The 20,407-nt window shown below is 43.0% G+C and overlaps 1 protein-coding gene across 10 annotated transcripts in view; it reads right to left on the bottom strand.

Annotated features, from left to right (window-relative positions):
• tns1b (tensin 1b) overlaps nucleotides 1-20,407 on the bottom strand; it is a 320,096-nt gene that overhangs the window by 149,081 nt on the left and 150,608 nt on the right. For all 10 annotated transcript variants that reach the window (XM_080456570.1, XM_080456568.1, XM_080456569.1 and 7 more), the window contains exon 4: nucleotides 15,466-15,504. In XM_080456570.1, the coding sequence (XP_080312696.1) occupies nucleotides 15,466-15,504 (39 nt within the window). The remainder of the gene's footprint in view (nucleotides 1-15,465; nucleotides 15,505-20,407) is intronic.

Here is a 20,407-nt window from a genome sequence, read left to right as displayed (position 1 = left end):
AGAGAAGGCATTGATTGATTGATTGATTGATTGATTGAATACTTTATTAGCAGTTTGCAAACAAAATGCTTAAACAGTTTAGAATACAAGGTCTGCTAAAAGGATCTACACAAAAAGCCAAGCTTGTTTCAATTGTGGTCCTTTGTACTCAATTCATAGAAACATTGATCAGATAAACAGCAACACTATGTGGAACAGCATGTAATAGTTATTTACAAAAATAAAAATAAAAAAATTGAAGAGGACTATTTACAGTGAAACAGGTCGGGGGTGGGAGGCTATGTTTTTTTTTACAGGGGCCAGTTTCAATTTGCAACCTCCTGTAGGTGCTCTTTTAGGGCGGTTTTGAAGGAGAGTAGGGATTTATTCTCCTTTAGAGCCTTTGGTAGGGCATTCCACATTTTAGTGACATAGCATAACAGATGATATCACTGAAAAGTGCAGTATAGAGCAGCCAGGATATGTCCCCAGAACCCCAAAGGTGGCTTAAAGTAGGCTGTGTGTATAGACCAAAGCCCCAAAGGTGACTTCCTGTTGTGTGAAATAAGCCCCGCCCAAGTCCCGAAAAGTGGGTTAAATATGATTGTCCCCAATCTCAGGGTAAAAAATCATACTTTTAAAATAAAGCTTAAATCAAAAATATCAAGACATATTGGTAAAGTGGGCACCCTCTGAACACCAACAGTGGTCACAGCTTCTCTCTAACCCATTCAGAAAGGGTAGCCCCCGAAAGGGGGGTGTCCTGACATCCGTACCCAAAAGTAGTCTAAACAAACAGGGGTGTGTGTGTGTGTGTGTGTGTGTGTGTGTGTGTGTGTGTGTGTGTGTGTGTGTGTGTGTGTGTGTGTGGCGTGCGCGAGCGTATAGCATGTTGGGAGTGGCTGAGACTACAATCACATCTGATTACTATAGTCATGACTGCCAGACCCAGTGATATAACTTTTGGTTTTGGGCTGTGTGGGGAAATTGTACTTCCAACCTGCTTTGGGAGTAACAAATGTGGAGGATTTTTGCTGCAACAAGACCATCTTAACTGTGCCAGGCCAAGTTTTTAATTCCCGTGAAAAGTACACTGGAATTAACCTTCAAAGACTATCCTGTCATTGACTAAAGCTTCTGGCATCGCACTTTCCTTTTCAGCAATGTCACTGAGTGTGTGTGTGTGTGTGTGTGTGTTCGTGCGTGCATGCGTGTGTGTGTGTGTGTGTGTGTGTGTGTTTTGTGTGTCTAGGCCGGCCTTCCCCTTGAGTCCCTCACTTGGTCTCAAACTTCCTGTGTCCCCGGCCAGCTGAGCTAATTCAGGGACAAGGACGAAGGCTCTGTCCCGACGTCCTTGTCTCAACTCGTATTGTCTCTCTCCGTCGCTCCATCGCCAGTCATGTGAGCCTCGGACGAGTGAGCGAGGCCTCCCTCGCTGCCAGCCACGCGTGTGTGTGTGTGTGTGTGTTCTGGAGCCGCACGAGAACTCTGCAATCTGTCTGTCTGTCTCTCTCTCTCTCTCACCCCTGTCTCACCTCTTGTATCTGCACTATCATGCTGATAAAGAGGTGCCAGGTTTCTGGGTCCGATGCTGATCATGATTTCGGAGAGTCCTAGGATCATTGATTACCAATGTTTTCGCAAGGACTGCTAAATCGGCCGATACCGATGGCGTCAAATAATGGCCCATACAGGAGTGGTTCTCAAAGTGGGGTCCTTGGGGGGGGGGGGGGTTCCAGGGGGTCCCCAGCAAAATGAATGAATATAGCGTTACAATCATTTTAACCACCATATTTTATACTTTGGGTATTCAAAAAATAAAATAAAAATTTTAAACTTTTTTTCTTTTTACACAAATCTTCTCTTCTGCGGGTCACATTTTCAGATGGGAGGGGGGGGGGGGGGGGTCCCCGACCAAATACATATTAACTTAGGGGTCCTTGACATGAAAAGGTTTGAGAACTATAGTGCCCATACAGTACAGTGGCGTGCCTCTGTTCTGCACTGCCGCCACCACCACCACCACCACCACCACCCACATGTGCCTCCTCCTCACATGAGAGGCACAGAGACTCCTTTGACCCATTCCATCTAAATTATAGCCCACCGCGTTAAGGGAAAGAAGAGGTACAGTAGCTAAAGTGCTAGGAGTCCCCCCCCCCACACCCAGAGCAGTGGCTCTGAGCCTGGCCAGAACTGCAGCCTCCAGAGAAATGACCCAAAGAGCTAAATATACTGTATGGAGAGACCAAGAGACATGGCCCCAATTCAGCCACCACTGGGCTCAGTGCTAGACAGAGAGAGTTTCAAAATGCTGGGCTTTTTTTTGGTGTGTGTGTGCGTGCGTGCATGCATGCGTGTGTGTGCACGTGCTGGCAGCAAGACAATATAAGCAACCTCAACACAGGAGGCTGTCTTTTTTAGCATGTTTTGTGCGTGTGTGTGTGTGTGTGTGTGTGTGTGTGTGTGTGTGTGTGTGTGTGTGTGTGTGTGCAGACCAAGGGTGTGTTGTAAGCAGACTAAGCACCACTCATCCCTTCCTCTCTCCTCCTCCCAGTCTCTCTCTCTCTCTCCCTCTCTCTCTCTCTCTCTCTCTCCCCCTCGCTCTCTCTCTCTCTCTCTCTCCCTAAATGGCCCCTTCCATTTTCAGGCCATTTGTTTTCATTGGGAGACTACGTTAAAATCACATACCACGGGCCCCAAAAATACATCCACAAAAATGCCTCATGACTTCACTTTCTAGACTGGCACTTTGGACAATATCCCATACTATCTCATTCTCAGGCCTATACCGAGGGCTTTTGAAGTCTTAATGTGATTATGTTTTTGAGGGCGAAACAACGACGCATGCATTTTTTCAATTTCGCCCCCGAAGAGAAATCATTTTTAAAGCATTCCATGCCAGTCCAAAGCGGTGCAGATGAAACGCCTCGTTAACGAGCCATCTTGAACTATGCGCCACTAAATCATGTGCGAGGGTCCTAATTTGCAGAGAATGAAACATGTCAGGAGGGCTTAAGAAGAGAAGGGGGGGGAAAAGAAAAGAAAAAAATATATCGTCTCTGTCGGGTGGAAACCTCATATGTCCAAAACTGCTACTTTTCAGGATTAAAAAAAAAAAAATAGCAAAAGTAGCAGATCTACAAGCTGGAAACGCGTCACAAAGTTGCAGATTTGCTACTTTTGATGCTTTTTAATTACGCTGTAGACTAGTATGATCAAGTAGGGCGTTCATTTATGAAAAAACACAAAAAGTTAAAATATGGAGATAAGAGGTTTCTGCCCAACAGCGACCATATACATATTGAAAGTTTTTTTTTGTGTTTTTTTCATGGTTTGCCCCTGGCGACTGATTTATGCCCCAATGAAAATTCCTCAAACCATGCAGGTTGGAGTGTGTGTGTGTGCGTGTGTGTGTGTGTGTGTGTGTGTGCGCGTGCACGTGCGTGTGTGTGTGCGCGTGCACGTGCGTGTGTGCGTGCGTGTGATGGGGGGGGGTAGTGAGATCGCTGCACTCTCTCTGTCAGTCATGTAAGAAAAATAAAACATATAATAATTTGAGCGTTTGGTATGAACTTGCAAGCACTACCACAAGTACTGCACAGGGTACGCATCAGGGTACAGTGAGCATTTAATCCATTTGTCCCCCGATGAAGCAAATAATTACCCAAACTTTGTGTTATGTGGGTGGGAACAGGCTGGTATTTGCCCCGGGTCTGGTGGTGTTCTGGTGTCCACAACAGAAAGCAGACTGTCAGACTTGGGACAGGACGTTGGCATTGGCAACAATGCCCAATGCACAGCACCTACAGCACCTTCTAGTGGTACTAAACATGAACTACATGTCCCCTTCCCTGGAGCGCTGCTTCTCAAACCTTCTAATTTCAAGGACCCCCGCCCACGCTTTTTTTGGTATGCATTGGGACCACATACTCCTATAACTCGAGAGAATGGAGTTGTGGTACAAATGGAACCAAATGGACCCGTTCCATTTGTACATTCTTGGGAGTTGGTTCCTGATTTGGTTGGAGGAGTGGTTCCTATTCCTGACTATCAATAATTTAGCTGGGGACCCCCTGGGACCCCCTTCAAGGACCCCCTGGGAGGTACCCAGGCCCAACTCCGAGAAACACTTGCCCTGGAGTACTTGAAGGCAGAGCATCCATCATTCAGGACCCTTCATAATTCTCTGTGACAGTCAAGGCTATATAGCCTGTGAGTTTACAAACTACTCAGGGGGTTTGAAAAAACATTAAACTTTAAATAAAGTCAAATGAACGTGACTCGTTCGTTCGGTGACACAGCAGAAGACCCTGCCCTGAGAATAATAGAAGTCCCCTGCCACGAGTCGACTTTGGGGATATTTTATTTATTTGCTTTGACCCTATTCAATTCGGGAATGCATCTCTGTCATTTTAGATGTCTTTGGCTATTCAAAAATAGCAGATATACAAGCTGCTCATGAGAATGAAAACGTGTGAGAATGTGAATGCTCGTGAAAATGTGTGTGAATTTTTTAATATATATATATTTTTAAAGGGAACATTTGTAAAATATTTTGTTCCAGGGACCTCCAGAAGCAAAGATATGAGTTAAAAGTGTTGTTTAAAAAATATATATGTATTCAAAGATTTGCACAGATTTTTGAATGTCCAAAGTATATAATAATGGTTGCTTATAGCTCAAATCTAAAATGACACAGATGCGTTTCCCGGTTTGAATGGGTTAAGAAACCGACGGACAGCTGTTTGGCGAGATGCTCGACAAAATGTGTTGTTGATGTTTTTTCTTCTTCTTTCTTTGCAGGCTGCCTTAATAAGGCAATGCTTGTTTCACTGCAGTCCCCTCCGAGCCAACAACCGACTGACTGTGTGATTCAGAAGGTGTTGGTATCTCTCCAGCATGCAGTGTTTTTAGAGCTGATGCTATCATACCTGCAGGACAGTGGTGGAAAAAGTACTCAAATGTATTACTTAAGTAAAAGTATCAATACTGCAATGTAGACGTACTCTGTTACAAGTAAAAGTCCGGAATTCAAAATTTACTTGCGTAAAAGTGCAAAAGTATTGGTATCAAAATACAAAAATGTCTGAAAATAGCAGATCTACAAGCTCACAACGCGTCGCGATGCGTTGTGAGCTTGTAGATCGGCTATTTTCAAATAGCCGAGCTATTTTCAAATAGCCGAGGTATAAAATAGGGCTAAAGTGGTTAATGTATGTTTTATAATCTAAGAATTTATACCTAAGTAACTAGTAACTAAAGTTTTTCAAATAATTGTAGTGGCGTAAAAGTACAATATTTGCCTCTGAGATGTAGTGGAGCAGAAGTAAAAGTATAGACAATTGGAAATACTCCAGTAAAGTAAAAGTACCTAAAAATTGTACTTAAGTACAGTACTTGAGTAAATGTACTTAGTTACTTTACACCACTGCAGCTGCAGGACATAAGGAATGACGCTGGACAGTAGAAAATGCCAAGGACGTTGTTTTTTAATTCCCACGGGACTTCATGCTATCGTTGCTGTCGGGCAGAAACCTCGTAAGTTTTTTCGTAAATGCATGCCCGTCTTGATCCTATATAAATCGCGAAAATGTGTGCAAATCTTTGAATAGATATATTTTTAAAGCGAACATTTTGAACTCAAATCTTTGCTTCTGGGGGTCCCTGGAACAAAATATGTTGCGATGGGGGTCCACGGCCAAATACATATAATTTTGGGGGTCCTTGACATGAAAAAGTTTGAGAACCACTGGTTTAGACTGATGCTTCTTAGTTTACCTATGATCCTAGAGGCACTACACTGACTCTCTGCATTTGATGTACCGGTCTAACACAATAATACATGTCATATATTACGACTTATTGTAAGTCGCTCTGGATAAAGAGTGTCTGCTAAATGCCTGAATTGTAAACTGTAAATTGTACGTACTTTATTAGCAACACTCATGCAAAATCCTTAACACACACCCAGGCATACACGAACATGCACGCACGCACGCACGCACGCACGCACGCACGCACGCACGCACGCACGCACGCACGCACGCACGCACGCACGCACGCACGCACGCACGCACGCACGCACGCACGCACGCACGCACGCACGCACGCACACATACACGCAGCTGTTCCTCTCTCATGCTCCGCGGTCCTCATCTGTCGTTTTCACACGGCCCAGAAATGTAAACACACTGTTGAGAAAGGAGGTGTGTGTGTGTGTGTGTGTGTGTGTGTGTGTGTGTGTGTGTGTGTGTGTGTGTGTGTGTATTTTTGGTGTGTTTGCCTGCATGTGTATTACCATTCCCCTGGGATATTGGGGGCAGGGAGGAGGAGGGGGGGGGGCTTCTGAAATGCATGCCTGGGGTCCCAAGGGGCCAAGGGAGGGATGAATGTAAGGGGCCACTCTGAGACACACACGCACACACACACACACACACACACACACACACACACACACACACACACACACACACAGATCCACCAGTGGCCCTAAACCACCTTTGACTTCTCCCACTTCTCTCACTTTCTCACCCCCACCCCCCTCACGGCCCCCCCTGTCTCTGGCTGCTGATTGAAATGGACCCTTCCACTGCCTCCGTTATGTAACTGAGGGTCTATTCTAACATGTGAGAGGGAGGGGGGGGGCGGAGTCTCACAGAGGGGATCAGAGAAATTGTGTTCTTTTTTTTATTTTTTGGAGGGGGGGTTGGGGGTGGAGGGCTGCTGAGCGTCACTGAAACGTCCGGAATGCACCCTTTCTCTACTGTGCACACACACACACACGCACGCACACACACACACACACAGTGCAAGTGTAAGCACGTACAGTACACATGCGCAGTAAAACTCGTTGTCACTCTTCCGAGCTCGTTTCCACACAGCGCTCCTCTGTGTCTCTATATCTGCACCGCAAAATCCTCAATAGAATTAATAGAATTCTAAAAGTGTCAAAATGGACCCTCAGGATTCTTGTACCTCTCTCTCCCACGCGCACACGCACACACACACACACACACACACACACACACACACACACACACACACACACACACACGTCCTTTTCTGACACAGTTGTAGTGCATTGGTTCTCAAAGTGGACCAGGGGGTCCCCAGCTAAATTAGTTAACATAGTATCACAATCATTTTAACCACTTTTATCCATTTATACGTTGGCCATTCAAAAATTGCAGATGTACAAGCTCACACAGTGCGGCACAAGGTTTGTACATCTGCAATTATTTAATTGTTTTGAAAAATAACGGAAATGTTTGGAAAATGTGTAATAATTTGACATTTTCTTGACATAGTATAATCTCTTCTGGGGGTCCCTGGCACAAAACATTTTCCGATGGGGGGGGTCCGCGGCCAAATATATATCAATTTGAGGGTCCGTGGCACCAAAAGGTTTGAGAAGCACTGTTCTAACCCTAACTTCTAAATGCCCAATCCTATAGCTCATGAGCTTGTATATCTGCTATTTTTAAATAGCCAAAGAAATCGAAAATGACAGAGACGCGTTCCCAGATTGAATGGGTACCGTTAAACCATAAAAACATCAATTTCTTTGCATCTTTGCTGACCCCCAAAAGGGTTGGGAACCACAGGCGTGCACGGCGTGCACATCACCACCAAACATGAATGTCTCTCTCTCCAAACGCTCTGTTGATAATCTACCTCTTGTCTAAATGTAGGGCTCTATGTCCTAATATGGGCATTGGACTGCATTCCCTAACGGAATGATAATGAGCTCCATGAAAAGGAAATGGTCGTGCATTCTTATCTAAGCTACATATTGCATACTTTCAACATGACAACATTCTCGTTTTGTTTTTTTCACCTCCAAAAACATCCCACGTATGAGAGATTATGACATGCTTGACAGACACGTTATTGCCTGGATGTACAGTTAGTGTGACATTTACTGTACATAACAGTATGAATCATGACACACATACTGTAGACCAGTTGTTCTCAAACTTGTTCGTGCCAAGGACCCCCATAATTGGTATGTATGTGGCCGCGGACCCCCACCTGAAAATATGTTGTGCCAGGGGCCCCCAGGAGCAAATATCTGAGAAAAAGGAGTTACAATTATTGTGACGCTTTATTAACTAATTTTGCTGGGGACCCCCTGGTATCCCCCCCAAGGACCCCTGGGGGTCCCCGGACCCCACTTTGAGAACCAATGCTGTAGACCACTGTACAGGAATGTCTTCACACTCATCCTAATGCCTGACTGATCTATTTTACACTTTGCGCTCTTTTATCAATGTTTCACTTGAAATGTTGACGACACATCATTTAGAAGTTGTCAAACAAGGACCCCCAAACTGATTATATATTTTGGCCGCGGACCACAATCTGAAAAGATTTTGTGCCAGGGACCCACATAAGAGAAGATTGTGTGTTGTTGAAAGTATTCAAAGATTATTTTCTTTTAAAATCAAAAATAGACGATCTACTAGCTCACAACATGTTGCAATGCGAGCTAAGGCTATTTTCGAATAGCCTTAGTATAAAGTAGGGTTAATACTGTTCCTCATTTTGCTGGGGACCCCCTGGAACATCCCCAAGGACACTTTGAGAACCATCGGTTTAGAGATTATTCCACCGTAGTACTTGTGAGTAGAAATAGATAAACGCGTCTGCAAAAACATCTGGAATGTACTGTACATGTACACTACACGATGAAGCCGACAAGTCTACTGCGATCCAAGAACCATGATAGGAAGACCAGGCCTTCACCTCACGGGAGGCCAGCATTATGGAGCTAAAAGACTCCGACCCCCGGCTTGGCTGAAAATCGTCACCAAACGCAGAAGAAAACACCATCGATCGTCACAAGTTCTGACATTTGTTTGGAGAGGAGACACATTTAGGGTCTTATGTAACTCACATGCACTTGACAATTCCAGTTGCCGTTAATACGCCTGGTTCCTGAGAGAAAACAAAAAAATTGCGATCCGTCTTCTCTTCCAGTGCCCTGCCAGGCATGGCCAGTGTTTTGAGGTACAGTACGTGCTCGCTGGTTTGTATACAAGTGCCTGGGGAGTTTGGATCGTATATCGTTGCGGCCTGCCTGGATGTGGGCTTGTATACAGAGAGTAATAGATCACATCAGCGACCTCTCTGTGTGCTAGTTCTAAACATGAGGCTAATTGGAACACATCTAGAGCCATCTCTTTGCCTCGCAGTTACTCATTAGAAAGCAATGTGCACTGGCACTGGCCCTTAAACAGACACGGGTCGTGAATAAAGGTGAATGATGCAGGTGGTAGGCAGTTTACGGTTTTGTTGTGTGTGTGTGTGTGTGTGTGTGTGTGTGTGTGTGTGTGTGTGTGTGTGTGTGTGTGTGTGTGTGTGTGTGTGTGTGTGTGTGTGTGTGTGTGTGTGTGTGTGTGTGTGTGTGTGTGTGTGTGCGCGTGTAGGTGCAAACATGAGCGAGCGGATACTTGTGTTTGTTTGTTTGTGGGTATAAACATTTGGTTTTATTGGTATGACTGCGTGCATGTGTATTTGGGTATAACTAACGCATGCTTCATGTGCTTACGTATGTGTGGGAAAGAAGTGTTTAGATTACATCATGTACCCAGAAAAAAATAACAAAACAGAAATAAACTCTCAAATATTATCCTCCACTTCACCCCTTCACATATGGTCCTTGCGTCTCTCCATGTGTCCCTGCAAAATACAAAGCTACTGTATGTCCTGTCAGCACCGGCTTCGACAAGAAGGCACGTCAGTGGAATGCTCCCAGCATGCACCACAGCGGGCCACGTGCGCCCCCCCCCCCAACTGTGGGAGTGTGTTGGGGAGTAGCCACTTCTGTCATCAGGGGCTGATGGAGAGGACCTCCGTATCGCATTTCATCACTTACTGCCGATTGGCACAACCAACCCAGACCGCGTTCCTTCATTCCTAAAGACAGGAATGTTCTGTTCGATTGCGCCATGAACAGTCAGGGCATGGCTCAACCACTTAAGCCCTACTTCGTGGAAAACAGACGATCTACAAGCGCACAACGCATTGCTGCTTTTGAGTGTGCACTTTTGACATACCCAAGATAGGGATGCCAGGCTGAAAGAGGTTAAAGGAATCCTAATTCAGGTCTTTTTTTGTTTTTTACACAGTTGCTCATACTAGGAGGCGAGCTTCCTAGAAAGGAGTCCGTCTGTCTGTCTGTGATAAACTGATCTGGGCTGATCAGTGCCAGATTTCTTTTGCACATTGTCAAGTTCAAGTTTGTTACCTACTCAGTAATGATGCAAGTTGGGAATGCATGCCCTTGATATGGTTTTTGAGCTTGGTCTAAGTTGGAGGTTTGTCTGCATTCGTTGCTGTCCTTATGTCCCTTTTCATGACAATTATGTTCCTGATACTGTATTATACTACTGATACTGTACACTGTACAGATACTGTATTGCTATACCGTTATTTTCTTGTGAAATGCATGTTATTGTTGCATTTTTGCTGAAAATAATAGTATGGAGATAAGAGGCTTCTGCCCGACAGCAACGATATAATACATGGCTTAAAGTAAGAATACACAATGACATGAATTGAGGTAAAAAGATAACATAGGGCGGGTGACAAGATCACCTAGCAAAATCGCGACTTTACTATGTCAAAACATGGAGCGTAACTGCTAAAAAAAAAAATGCAGTCCAAGTAAGGAAACGTGCTTAAGACTTGTTTAGAAAGGGAGAACAATACTGTAACAATGTACAACTTTCACCTGCTTACAATCTGCACTGGGGCTTATTCAAATATTTATTTGTCATTTACGACCTCTTTTATATTATCTAGCTTGCAGTGTGCTCCTTATAAAGTAAATACGTGTAAATCTCAACTTTGTGACCACTTAGGCCTACATGCTTTAGGTCGGCTTAAGCCGTCATTTTAGCAGACTGCCTGCACTCAAGTAATGTGCACTGTGCCTCCTGCTCAGAATCATCTTTAATGGCTATGATTAGAGATGTATCCATCCTGTAAATGGACTTCCTTCAGAATGCAGCGCTAGTATCCCCCCCCCGATATAAACTTGTAATTACGGCAGTATACCTCTCAGCATCGCCCCACAGAATGTCTGGCTTCAGAAAAGGAACTGTTCAGCAGTTTTTTTCTTTCCTCCATTATTCTGCCTGTAACCTAATTTACAGTTGATTTGACTTCGGTCTGCACCTGAGTAGCCAAGTAAATCATTGTCCATTTTCTCACACACACACACACACACACACACACACACACACACACACACACACACACACACACACACACACACACACACACACACACACACACACACACACACACACACACACACACACACACACACACACACACACACACACACACACACACACACACACACACACACACACACAGCCCTTGAGCAAAATAATTCACCAAACAAGGGGCTGGAGGAGAGATGATTTAACCCATGCGCCAGGCCACTACACAGCACTACACATTTTATACACGTGCACACACAGGTTTTTTTTTTCTTCTTTGGGACCCAGCATTGAGAGAGCAGTGGTTCTCATACTTTTTCACGTCATAGACCCCCAAATTGATTTGTATTTGGCCGCGGATCCCCTTCTGAAAACGTTTTGTGCCAGGGACCTCCAGAGGAGAAGATTTGGGTTTTAAGATTTTTCATTGTTTTAAAAAAATAACAGATGTACAAGCGCGGCGTATAAAATATGAGCGTTCCAGCACACACTTACACGTACGCACAAACAGGCACACGTCCGCCAAACACTTCCCGAACAAAATTGCCCCCCATCTATTTCTTATTAGCGGAACAAACTGTACATTACTCTACTGTACAATGTACACACACATCCATCACAAACACCTCATGCAGTGGCAACACTCCCAACGTGTGTCAGAAGAACCCAGGGTACACAGAAGGAACACATCAGGGCAGGTGTTGTCGAGTGCATATCTAGTTCCCATGCCGCTCACTCTGTCCTCCTCGGCCCTATCGTCCATCTGGCCTTGGTTTCCCAATTTTCGGAAATCGTTGGCCATCCACAGCACGGCCTTGAACTAGAGAGCCAAAAGGTTTTTTTTTTACCCCCCATTCGTTTCTCTGTGGCGGTAACACAGGTACGTCAGGGAGTGTTTTACATCTTAGCTCATCATCGTTTACGAGGGCAATCAGCAGCCATAACGCGGCCCAGCACCGCCTTTGGGGCAACTCCTCTTGGCAAGCGCAGAGGAGAGGAAAGAAAGAGGAGGAGAGAGGTTAAGGAGAGGAGAGGTTAAGGAGGGGAGAGGAGACGAGAGGTTAAGGTTAAGGAGAGGAAGAGGCAGTCGGTGAGAGAGAGAGAGAGAGAGAGAGAGAGAGAGAGAGAGAGAGAGAGAGAGAGAGAGAGAGAGAGAGAGAGAGACAGAGAGACAGAGAGACAGAGAAAGAGAGAGAAAGAGAGTCAGTCAGTCAGAGAAAGAGAGAGAGAGAAAGAGAGAGACACACTCAGTCAGACAGACAGACAGACAGACAGACAGACAGACAGACAGACAGACAGACAGACAGAGGAACAGATGGAGATGACACTAGAGCTGATTCTCGATGCTATAGTTGATTCATAGAGTTCATTTTCAATACATATGGGTTTGTAACTCTGAGAGCTCGTACAAATGGAACCAAATGGACCCATTAACGAGTTAACAAGCAGGATTTCACTGTGCACGTGTTCACGTACAGCGCTGTTATTGAGGCTCACTGTTATTGATTTGGAATAGCATAAATTACATTTGCTGACTTACTTATTAAAAGGCAAAGAACTGAAGCAGATACATTGTACAGTATAAACTATGTCATACCCCCATTGTTCTCTACACCTCAGAAACAGATGTCTTCATGTGCAGAGCACAATAACATGTTCTTACATGATTACTGCAGCTTTTATGAAAGGTAAACACTTTGAAGAAATGTTCCCAGTGTGTGTGGATGTAGAATGGTAGAAAGGGCTGGTAGATGTTTTTTGTTGGTTTGCCAAGTACCCCAGAAGAATTTAAACAATACTGAGAGAGTCAGAGTGTGAGCAAATCATATCCAAGTCCACTGGTGGAAAGTATTGAAGCACATTTACTCTAGTACTGTACTGTAGGTATTTTTCTTTTACTTTACTTGAATATTTCCATTTTTCAATACTTTATACTTCTACTCCACTACATCTCAGAGGCAAATATTGTGCTTTTTACTCCACTACAATTATTTGACAGCTTCAGTTACTGGTTACTTTGCAGATTTTGATTATTAAAACAAAAAAACCTTTAAGCCCTATTTTATACTTTGGCTATTCAAAAATAGACAATCTACAACGTCACAACAAGTCGCATCGCAATGCGTCATCAGCTTGTAGATCAGCTATTTTCAAAAGTGTCTGACACATCCTGATAGATTTTAGTACTTTAAAAAACTAATTGTTTTGAATACAGGCCTTCTACTTGTAACTGAGTATTTCTAAAGTATAACATGGTACTGGCTACTTAAGTAAAAAAACTAATCTGAGTACTTATTCCACCACTGTAAGATTTCAACAATACTGAGAGAGTCAGAGTCCAAGTCCAACAAACTGCATGTAACTCCAATAGGCCCAATACCAAATAAGGAAACACAGCAAGCTAATGTTTTTGTTTCTTTTATTGCCTTTGCTGAAACACATTGCATGGCCAGGCTGTTTCCCCACTATGTTCAATGTAGTTTGAGAAGCAGTGGTGGAAGAAGTACTCTGATTAGTAAAAGTAAAAGTAGTAATACAACAATGTAGAAATACTTGGTTGTATGTAAACGTCCTGCACAAAACATTTGACTCAAGTAAAAGTACAAAATAGCATTGGCATCAATACTTAAAGTACCAAGGTGAAAAGTACAACACAACAGCTCACAACACGTCGCATTGCGACACGTTGTGAGCTTGAGGTAGATCTGCACAAAGTTACAAAGTAACTACAATATTTGCCTCTGAGATGTAGTGGAGTAGAAGTATAAAGTATTGAAGAATTGACATACTCAAGTAAAGTAAAATATGACTTAAGTATTATAGTATTAGAGTAAACTGTCTCTGTCAGGTGGAAACCTCATATGTCAAAAACTATTACTTTTCAGGATTCTAATTCAAAAGTAGCAAAAATAGCAAAAGTAGCAAAAGTAGCAAAAGTAACAGATCTACAAGCTCAAAACTTCGAGCTTGCGGATCTGCTACCTTTGATGCTTTTGTGGGACGCTGAAGTACGATCAAGTAGGGCAAAAAGTTAAAGTTATGTACTTAGTTGTTCCCACCACTGAAAAGATGCAATGACAGATACATGGAAGCAGCCTTCCAAATGTGTTTACGTGAAAGGCTCTTACCTCATGGTTCTGTCTACTTGCCAGAGTGATTAGTACATCCAAAAATGCACAGCCATTTCTGTTACAAACAGTCACTCGTCAAACCTTTTTAACCCATTAAGACCGGGAACACATCTGTGTCATTTTAAGATCTTTGGCTATTCAAAAACAGCAGATCTACAAGCTCATAGCGCGGCACTCGGTGCCGCGCTATGAGCTTGTAAATCTGCTGTTTTTTGAAAATATGTGAAAATGCGTGCAAATCTTTGAATATATATTATGTATATGTTTTAAAGCAAACATTTTTTACTCCGATCTGTGCTAATGTGGGTCCCTCGACCACATATTTTCAGATGGGGGTCCGTGGCCAAATACATATCATTTTGGGGGTCCTTGACATGGAAAATTTGGAGCACCACTGATATGGCAACCAGACAACAAAAATGATATGTATTTAGCCACGGACCCCCATCTCAAAATATTTTGTTCCAGGGACCCCCAGAAGCAAAGATTTGAGTTACAAATGTTCTCTTTTAAAAATATATATATTCAAATATTTGCAAAAAATGTCAAGCTTACAAACAAAAAAAATACAGATCTACAAGCTCGTAGCATGAGCTTGAATATCTGCTATTTTTGAACAGCCAAATAAATCTAAAATGACACAGATGCGTTCCCAGTCTTAAAGGGTTAAATGACGGTTGAGGGCATCTGCCATGGAGGTGGCTTGTTCTATTTCTGAACCACAGAATTCCTAAAATGTAGCTCATGCCTGCATGGTGCTACAGTGACTCCTGATGCTGTTGGTAATGATTCTGCACCAGTTCACCATGACACCATGATGCCCAGTGTTCATGAAGCATTACAATAGCAAAGGCTTTATGGGTGTTAAGGCTAGCGATTCCCAACCTGTGGGCCTGGGCCCACTGGCGGGGCCGTGAGGATGTGGCAAGTGGGCCCAGATAATTGGCATAATTGTTTGATAACATAACATTAATGTAAAACATGTAAAAGAAAATGTCATAGTATTTTTCGTCTTTAGAACCTCGACGTGCCGATAAACAGGAGCCATTGATCCAAGCCGGAACACAATCGATTGATTGATCATTAGAAAAGAGAAAGAAAGAAGAGAAAGAGTGTCTTACCAGTTCATAGTTGGTTGCAGGGACACAGGATGAAGATACCTGAAAAAAAGGAATGAACATACGTTTAGCCATACTGTTATGACACAGCATATATGGTTACAAGATTGAAGAAGTTGAGGCGCTGGAACACATCAGTTGCAAAAGTGAAATAGGCTATGCTAGGTTAAACCACTTTAAACCCTATAAACGTTGTTGACTGGGGTCCCCCAGGGCTCTATACTAGGCCCCCTCCTTTGTTCCCCCCTACACCAAATCTCTTCACCGAAAATAGCCGATCTACAAGCTCACAGAATAGGGACGCTATAGGGGCAGCAGTAGCGTAAGGAACTTGGCTCGGGAACTGGGCTGGTTCAAGTCCAGCACAGACCACAGTATGGACTTGATAGCAGGAGAGATGCGACTTCACTTCCCCTAAAGCAAGGCACCGAAACCCCTAAGTCCTCCAACTCCCCACATTAACACGTCTATAAGCCCTGTGTGTGCATGTCTCTATTTATTTCAGGACTATGGGTGTGTAAAAAGAAGGAAAAAAAAGAATTTCCCCATGGGGATTAATAGAGGTAATCTTCTTCTAATCTTCTAAATAGCAGGCTTGAACAAGGTACAGACAGACTCACTGACTTGATGCCGTTCTCATATGACATTTACTATACAGCAATTACACTTGGCACACAGGTTTAGCTTTCCCAGTGTGATGACGACCAACTGATTCAATGGCTCGAGCTCTGAAAGAATTTCCAACGACAGTCCATTCACGCAGTGTCACGAACCACAATGCGTCTCTCTACAACAATGTTTCTCTCAACTGGCTTGACCTGGGGGGGCGGGGGTGTGTGGATGTTTTAGAAAGACTGGGATAATACACTATCCCAGTCGTCCGGGGAACCAGATGGACTCTTACAGGTCTGTAACTCTGAGAGTGCTTCAAATGGAACGAAATGGACCCTTACAGGTCACTCTGAGAATGTACCAATGGAACCAAATGGACCCGTAATTGCTCCCAAAATAGCCGATCTACAAGCTCACAGTGTGTCGCGATGTAATGTGAGCTTGTAGATCTGCTATATATACATTTAAATGTTTGAAAAACTTGACATGTTCAAAATGCCAGGAGTCTTTAAAAATGTATTAAACAACCACAATAATCACATTTTATAGATTTTTTTTAACTTTTATTATTTTCTTAATGTTCCTCTCTTTTCCACTTAACGCCCATGGTTCCACTTTGAAAACCAATACTACCGCTATGTCAAACAACAGCGTTGGAAAGAAATGACGTACTTCTGTACGGCTTGGTCATATATGTCTTGCCAGTATAAAGCGGCCTTCAGCCTGGCTACAACGACAGTCAGTCAGTGGCGTTGGGTTGGCCGTCCTGTCCTAGCCTGGACTGCACCAGAACCCATGATGTGCGGAGAGTGCCCCGGCTATAATCCCATTATCACTGTGACAGTCCCCGAGCCGGAGGAGCACAGAGCACAGAGCACGAGGACCTGGTCAAAGGCAAACAGGAAGAGCGTAATGATGATGATGATGATGATGATGATGGCCTCAAATAGAACACTGACACGGAGCGTTTCCAGAGCAAAGATGAGCGCTTGATGAGAATGAGGAGCCAAACAGGATGTCACTGTCTGATGTGCGCTTCCTGTAACATGCCTTACCGTCGCTCCCTGTCTTTCTATTACACGTGATATTTCTCAGTGGCTGTTGAAGTGAACATCCCCCCATTTTTTTATTTGTAGGATAGGAAAGGTACTGAATGCATAGGGTTACTTGTTACTGTGAAAGTAGTACATCAGCATAGTGCTATGCATGATTTGGTATGGTCAATATTTGTTTGGAAAGAAAGAATATTGAGAATATTTTTAAGTTTTTAAAAGGTTGTCTGTAAGTGTCTTGTTTGTTGTCATGTTTTTTTTATGTTATGTGTGGACCCCAGGTACATTAGCTGATGTTATGCATCAGCTAACGGGGATCCTAATAAACTAAATAAACTAAATTTCCATGTTGAAAACAGCCTTTAAACCTTCCACTCCCTCTACTGTCTCAGAGGTTTAACGGTTGCCACTTCCAGTGTTGGAAGTTGAGACTTATATAGGTTATCAGAGTTGTTGACCTATGAGATCCCTTTAATGGTTGAGAGGCAAATCCAGGACTAATTTGCGCCGCTCAGCGAGAACATGGGGCTTATGTGCTGCCTATGGCTCTGCTTTGTGTCATTGTTGAAGCCATGTACTACATTCCTTGTTCCTGCCCACAAATAAACACCATTAAATTCTGGCACCACTTAGAATTTTTTTTTTCACTTTCTCTTTTGACAAAGTGCACTCGTTTGTTCCAACTGTGAGTGTGCAGCTCTGCAGAAAGTTACAAGAGCTGAACTGGATCCTGACCCAAAGAAGGGTAAACAATACCATTCTTTAGCCGCCATTAGCAAATATTTAGAAGGCTTAAACGTTGAATGCAGTTGGAAGGTTTTACCTCATTCTGTGATATGTCAGAATGAGGAAGAGCTAACAATGAGCTTAATCCATTCAGAACGGGAACGCATCTGTGTCATTTTAAGATTGCTTTGGCTATTCAAAAATAGCAAATATATACAAGCTCAGAGTGCCGCGCTATGAGCTTGTAGATCTGCTCTTTTGGAAAAATCGTGAAAATGTGTGCAAATCTTTGAATATATATATTTTTAAAGCAAACATTTGTCAAATATTTTGTTCCAGGGACCTCCAGAAGCAAAATGTTCAAACGTTTGCTTTAAAATACATATATATATAAATTAAAAGATTTGCACAATTGTTCAAGATTTTTCAAAAAAATAGCAGTGCGCTATGAGCTTGTATATCTGCTATTTTTGTATAGCCAAAGTATAAAATAATGGTTTAAGTGGTTACACAGATGCGTTCCCGGTTTTAATGGGTTAAGGCAAGTGTCAGATGTCAAGGAAATACAAGCACAAACACAGCACCACACAAAACACACCCCTGCTCATTTATTGCAATGGTGTTTGTTCACTAACAAATGTATTCTTCCATTCATTATGACTCGTTAAAACAATGAACTACCCAATATACTCAGTTGACCCAACCGGGGTCCCCCCGGGCTCTATACTAGTTAGGTACGCTAGTATTTCCCTCTACGTTAAATCCCTTTGTCAAAAATTGCCGATCTACAGGCTCACAATGTGTCATGAGTTTGTAGATTGCCTCTTTTAAGAAAATAGCAGACAGATCGACAAATAGCAGATCGACAAGCTCACAACACATCACCACGCGACACGTTGTGAGCTTGTCGATCTGCTATTTTCAGCGAAAGCTTTGCCCACAATAACAGAAAACTAATAAATTACACTAGTACAGAGCTCTGAGAGACTCCGGTCACCCATAGAGGGGTTTAAGTGGTTAAGATTTCTTTTACAGTGAGGTCCTAAAGTCGCAGAATCAAACCAGATGTTTTACAACTAGCGAAAGCACATTTAACCCATTAAGACCGGGAACGCATCTGTGTCATTTTTAGATTTCTTTGGCTATTAAAAAATTGCAGATCTACAAGCTCATAGCGCAGCACCGAGTGCCACGCTATGAGCTTGTAGATATGCTATTTTGAAGGGGAAAAAAACGTCAAAATGTGTTCGAATCTTTATACACTTAACTCAAAACTTTGCTTCTGCGGCGGTGGTCCTTGACATGAAAAGGTCTGAGAACCACTGATAGCAACATAAGTTTAAAAAAAAAAATTATTCAGGAGACATTTGTAGAATCCCCCAAAAGCAAAGATTTGAGTAAAAAAAAAAACGCTTTAAAAAAAGACATATATTCAAAGATTTGCACAAATGTTCACGATTTAGCAGATCTACAAGCTCATATCGCGGCACTCGGTGCCGCGCTATGAGCTATCTGCTATTTTTGAATAGCCAAAAGAAATCTTAAAATGACACACACCCAGATGCGTTCCCGGTCTTAATGGGTTAAGCAGCGCGGCGGCTATCTTTGGGGTGAGCCCGCTATTTGATTAGAGGAACAACCTACAGTGTGTACTTGTGTGTGTGTGTGTGTGTGTGTACACTCAACTGCAGGATGTTTGCAAATCAAGCTAAAAGCACAACTGGACGGCGGCCATTTGTGAATGTGAAGTTTAGCTAATGGGATTCACAAGGTTGGAGGATGCGTGAGTCACCTTGGGTCATTGGATTCTTTGTCCCTCCTTTGATGGCCATAATGCAGGCCCCTTATGGGGCTTACAGGAATGTTAACTCTAAACAGGAAATTGCTGTCATCTGATTTAAAAAACAAAAACAAAACAAGAAAAAAGTCTTATTCCCCCCAACCATAAGAAAAGCAGCTGATGCTGCTAGATATCGTTGCTGTCAAGTGGGAATTATGTCCCGAACCGTTAAAAGAAATGACCTGCATTCTAATGGATCCAACGTAGTTATCATTTTAGTCACAAGCTCTTGTTAATACTTCATTGGTTCAAGATTTATGAAACCACAAATGCTTTCACTTTCATAGAAAAAACAGTCGCGTTGTGACTCGTTGTTGTGAACTCATGTAGCTCGGCAAAGTAGGGCATTCATTTATGGGGGGAAAAAACTAGAAGTTTAAATATCGTCCAAAACTGTGATGATATGGAGATACAAGGTTTCTGTCCGACAGTGAAGATATGGAAACCGGCTGGATTTAAAACACACCGTGACACAGTGGCACTTTTTATTTATTTATTCAAGGAACCTCAAAGCTGTAGGGCTTTGAGATTCATTGGCCCTTCACAAAACAAAATCTATTAATCATGGATAATATTCATTCCACATTTTTTTATATAATTTGTCAAACGAATTTCTGGGGGACTGTCTTTTAGTTGTCAACAGAACAGGTTGTTTGTTTGCCGTGTGTATTTTCCAGAATGTGAAAGGCATGATGATGATGATGATGGCAACCCA

This window comes from Gymnoscopelus braueri (assembly GCF_963280865.1).
Source record: "Gymnoscopelus braueri genome assembly, chromosome: 18".
In the NCBI taxonomy this organism is placed as follows: Eukaryota; Metazoa; Chordata; class Actinopteri; order Myctophiformes; family Myctophidae; genus Gymnoscopelus; species Gymnoscopelus braueri.
The sequence above is the reverse complement of the archived record's forward strand: the minus strand, read 5'-3'. Positions and strand labels throughout refer to the sequence as shown.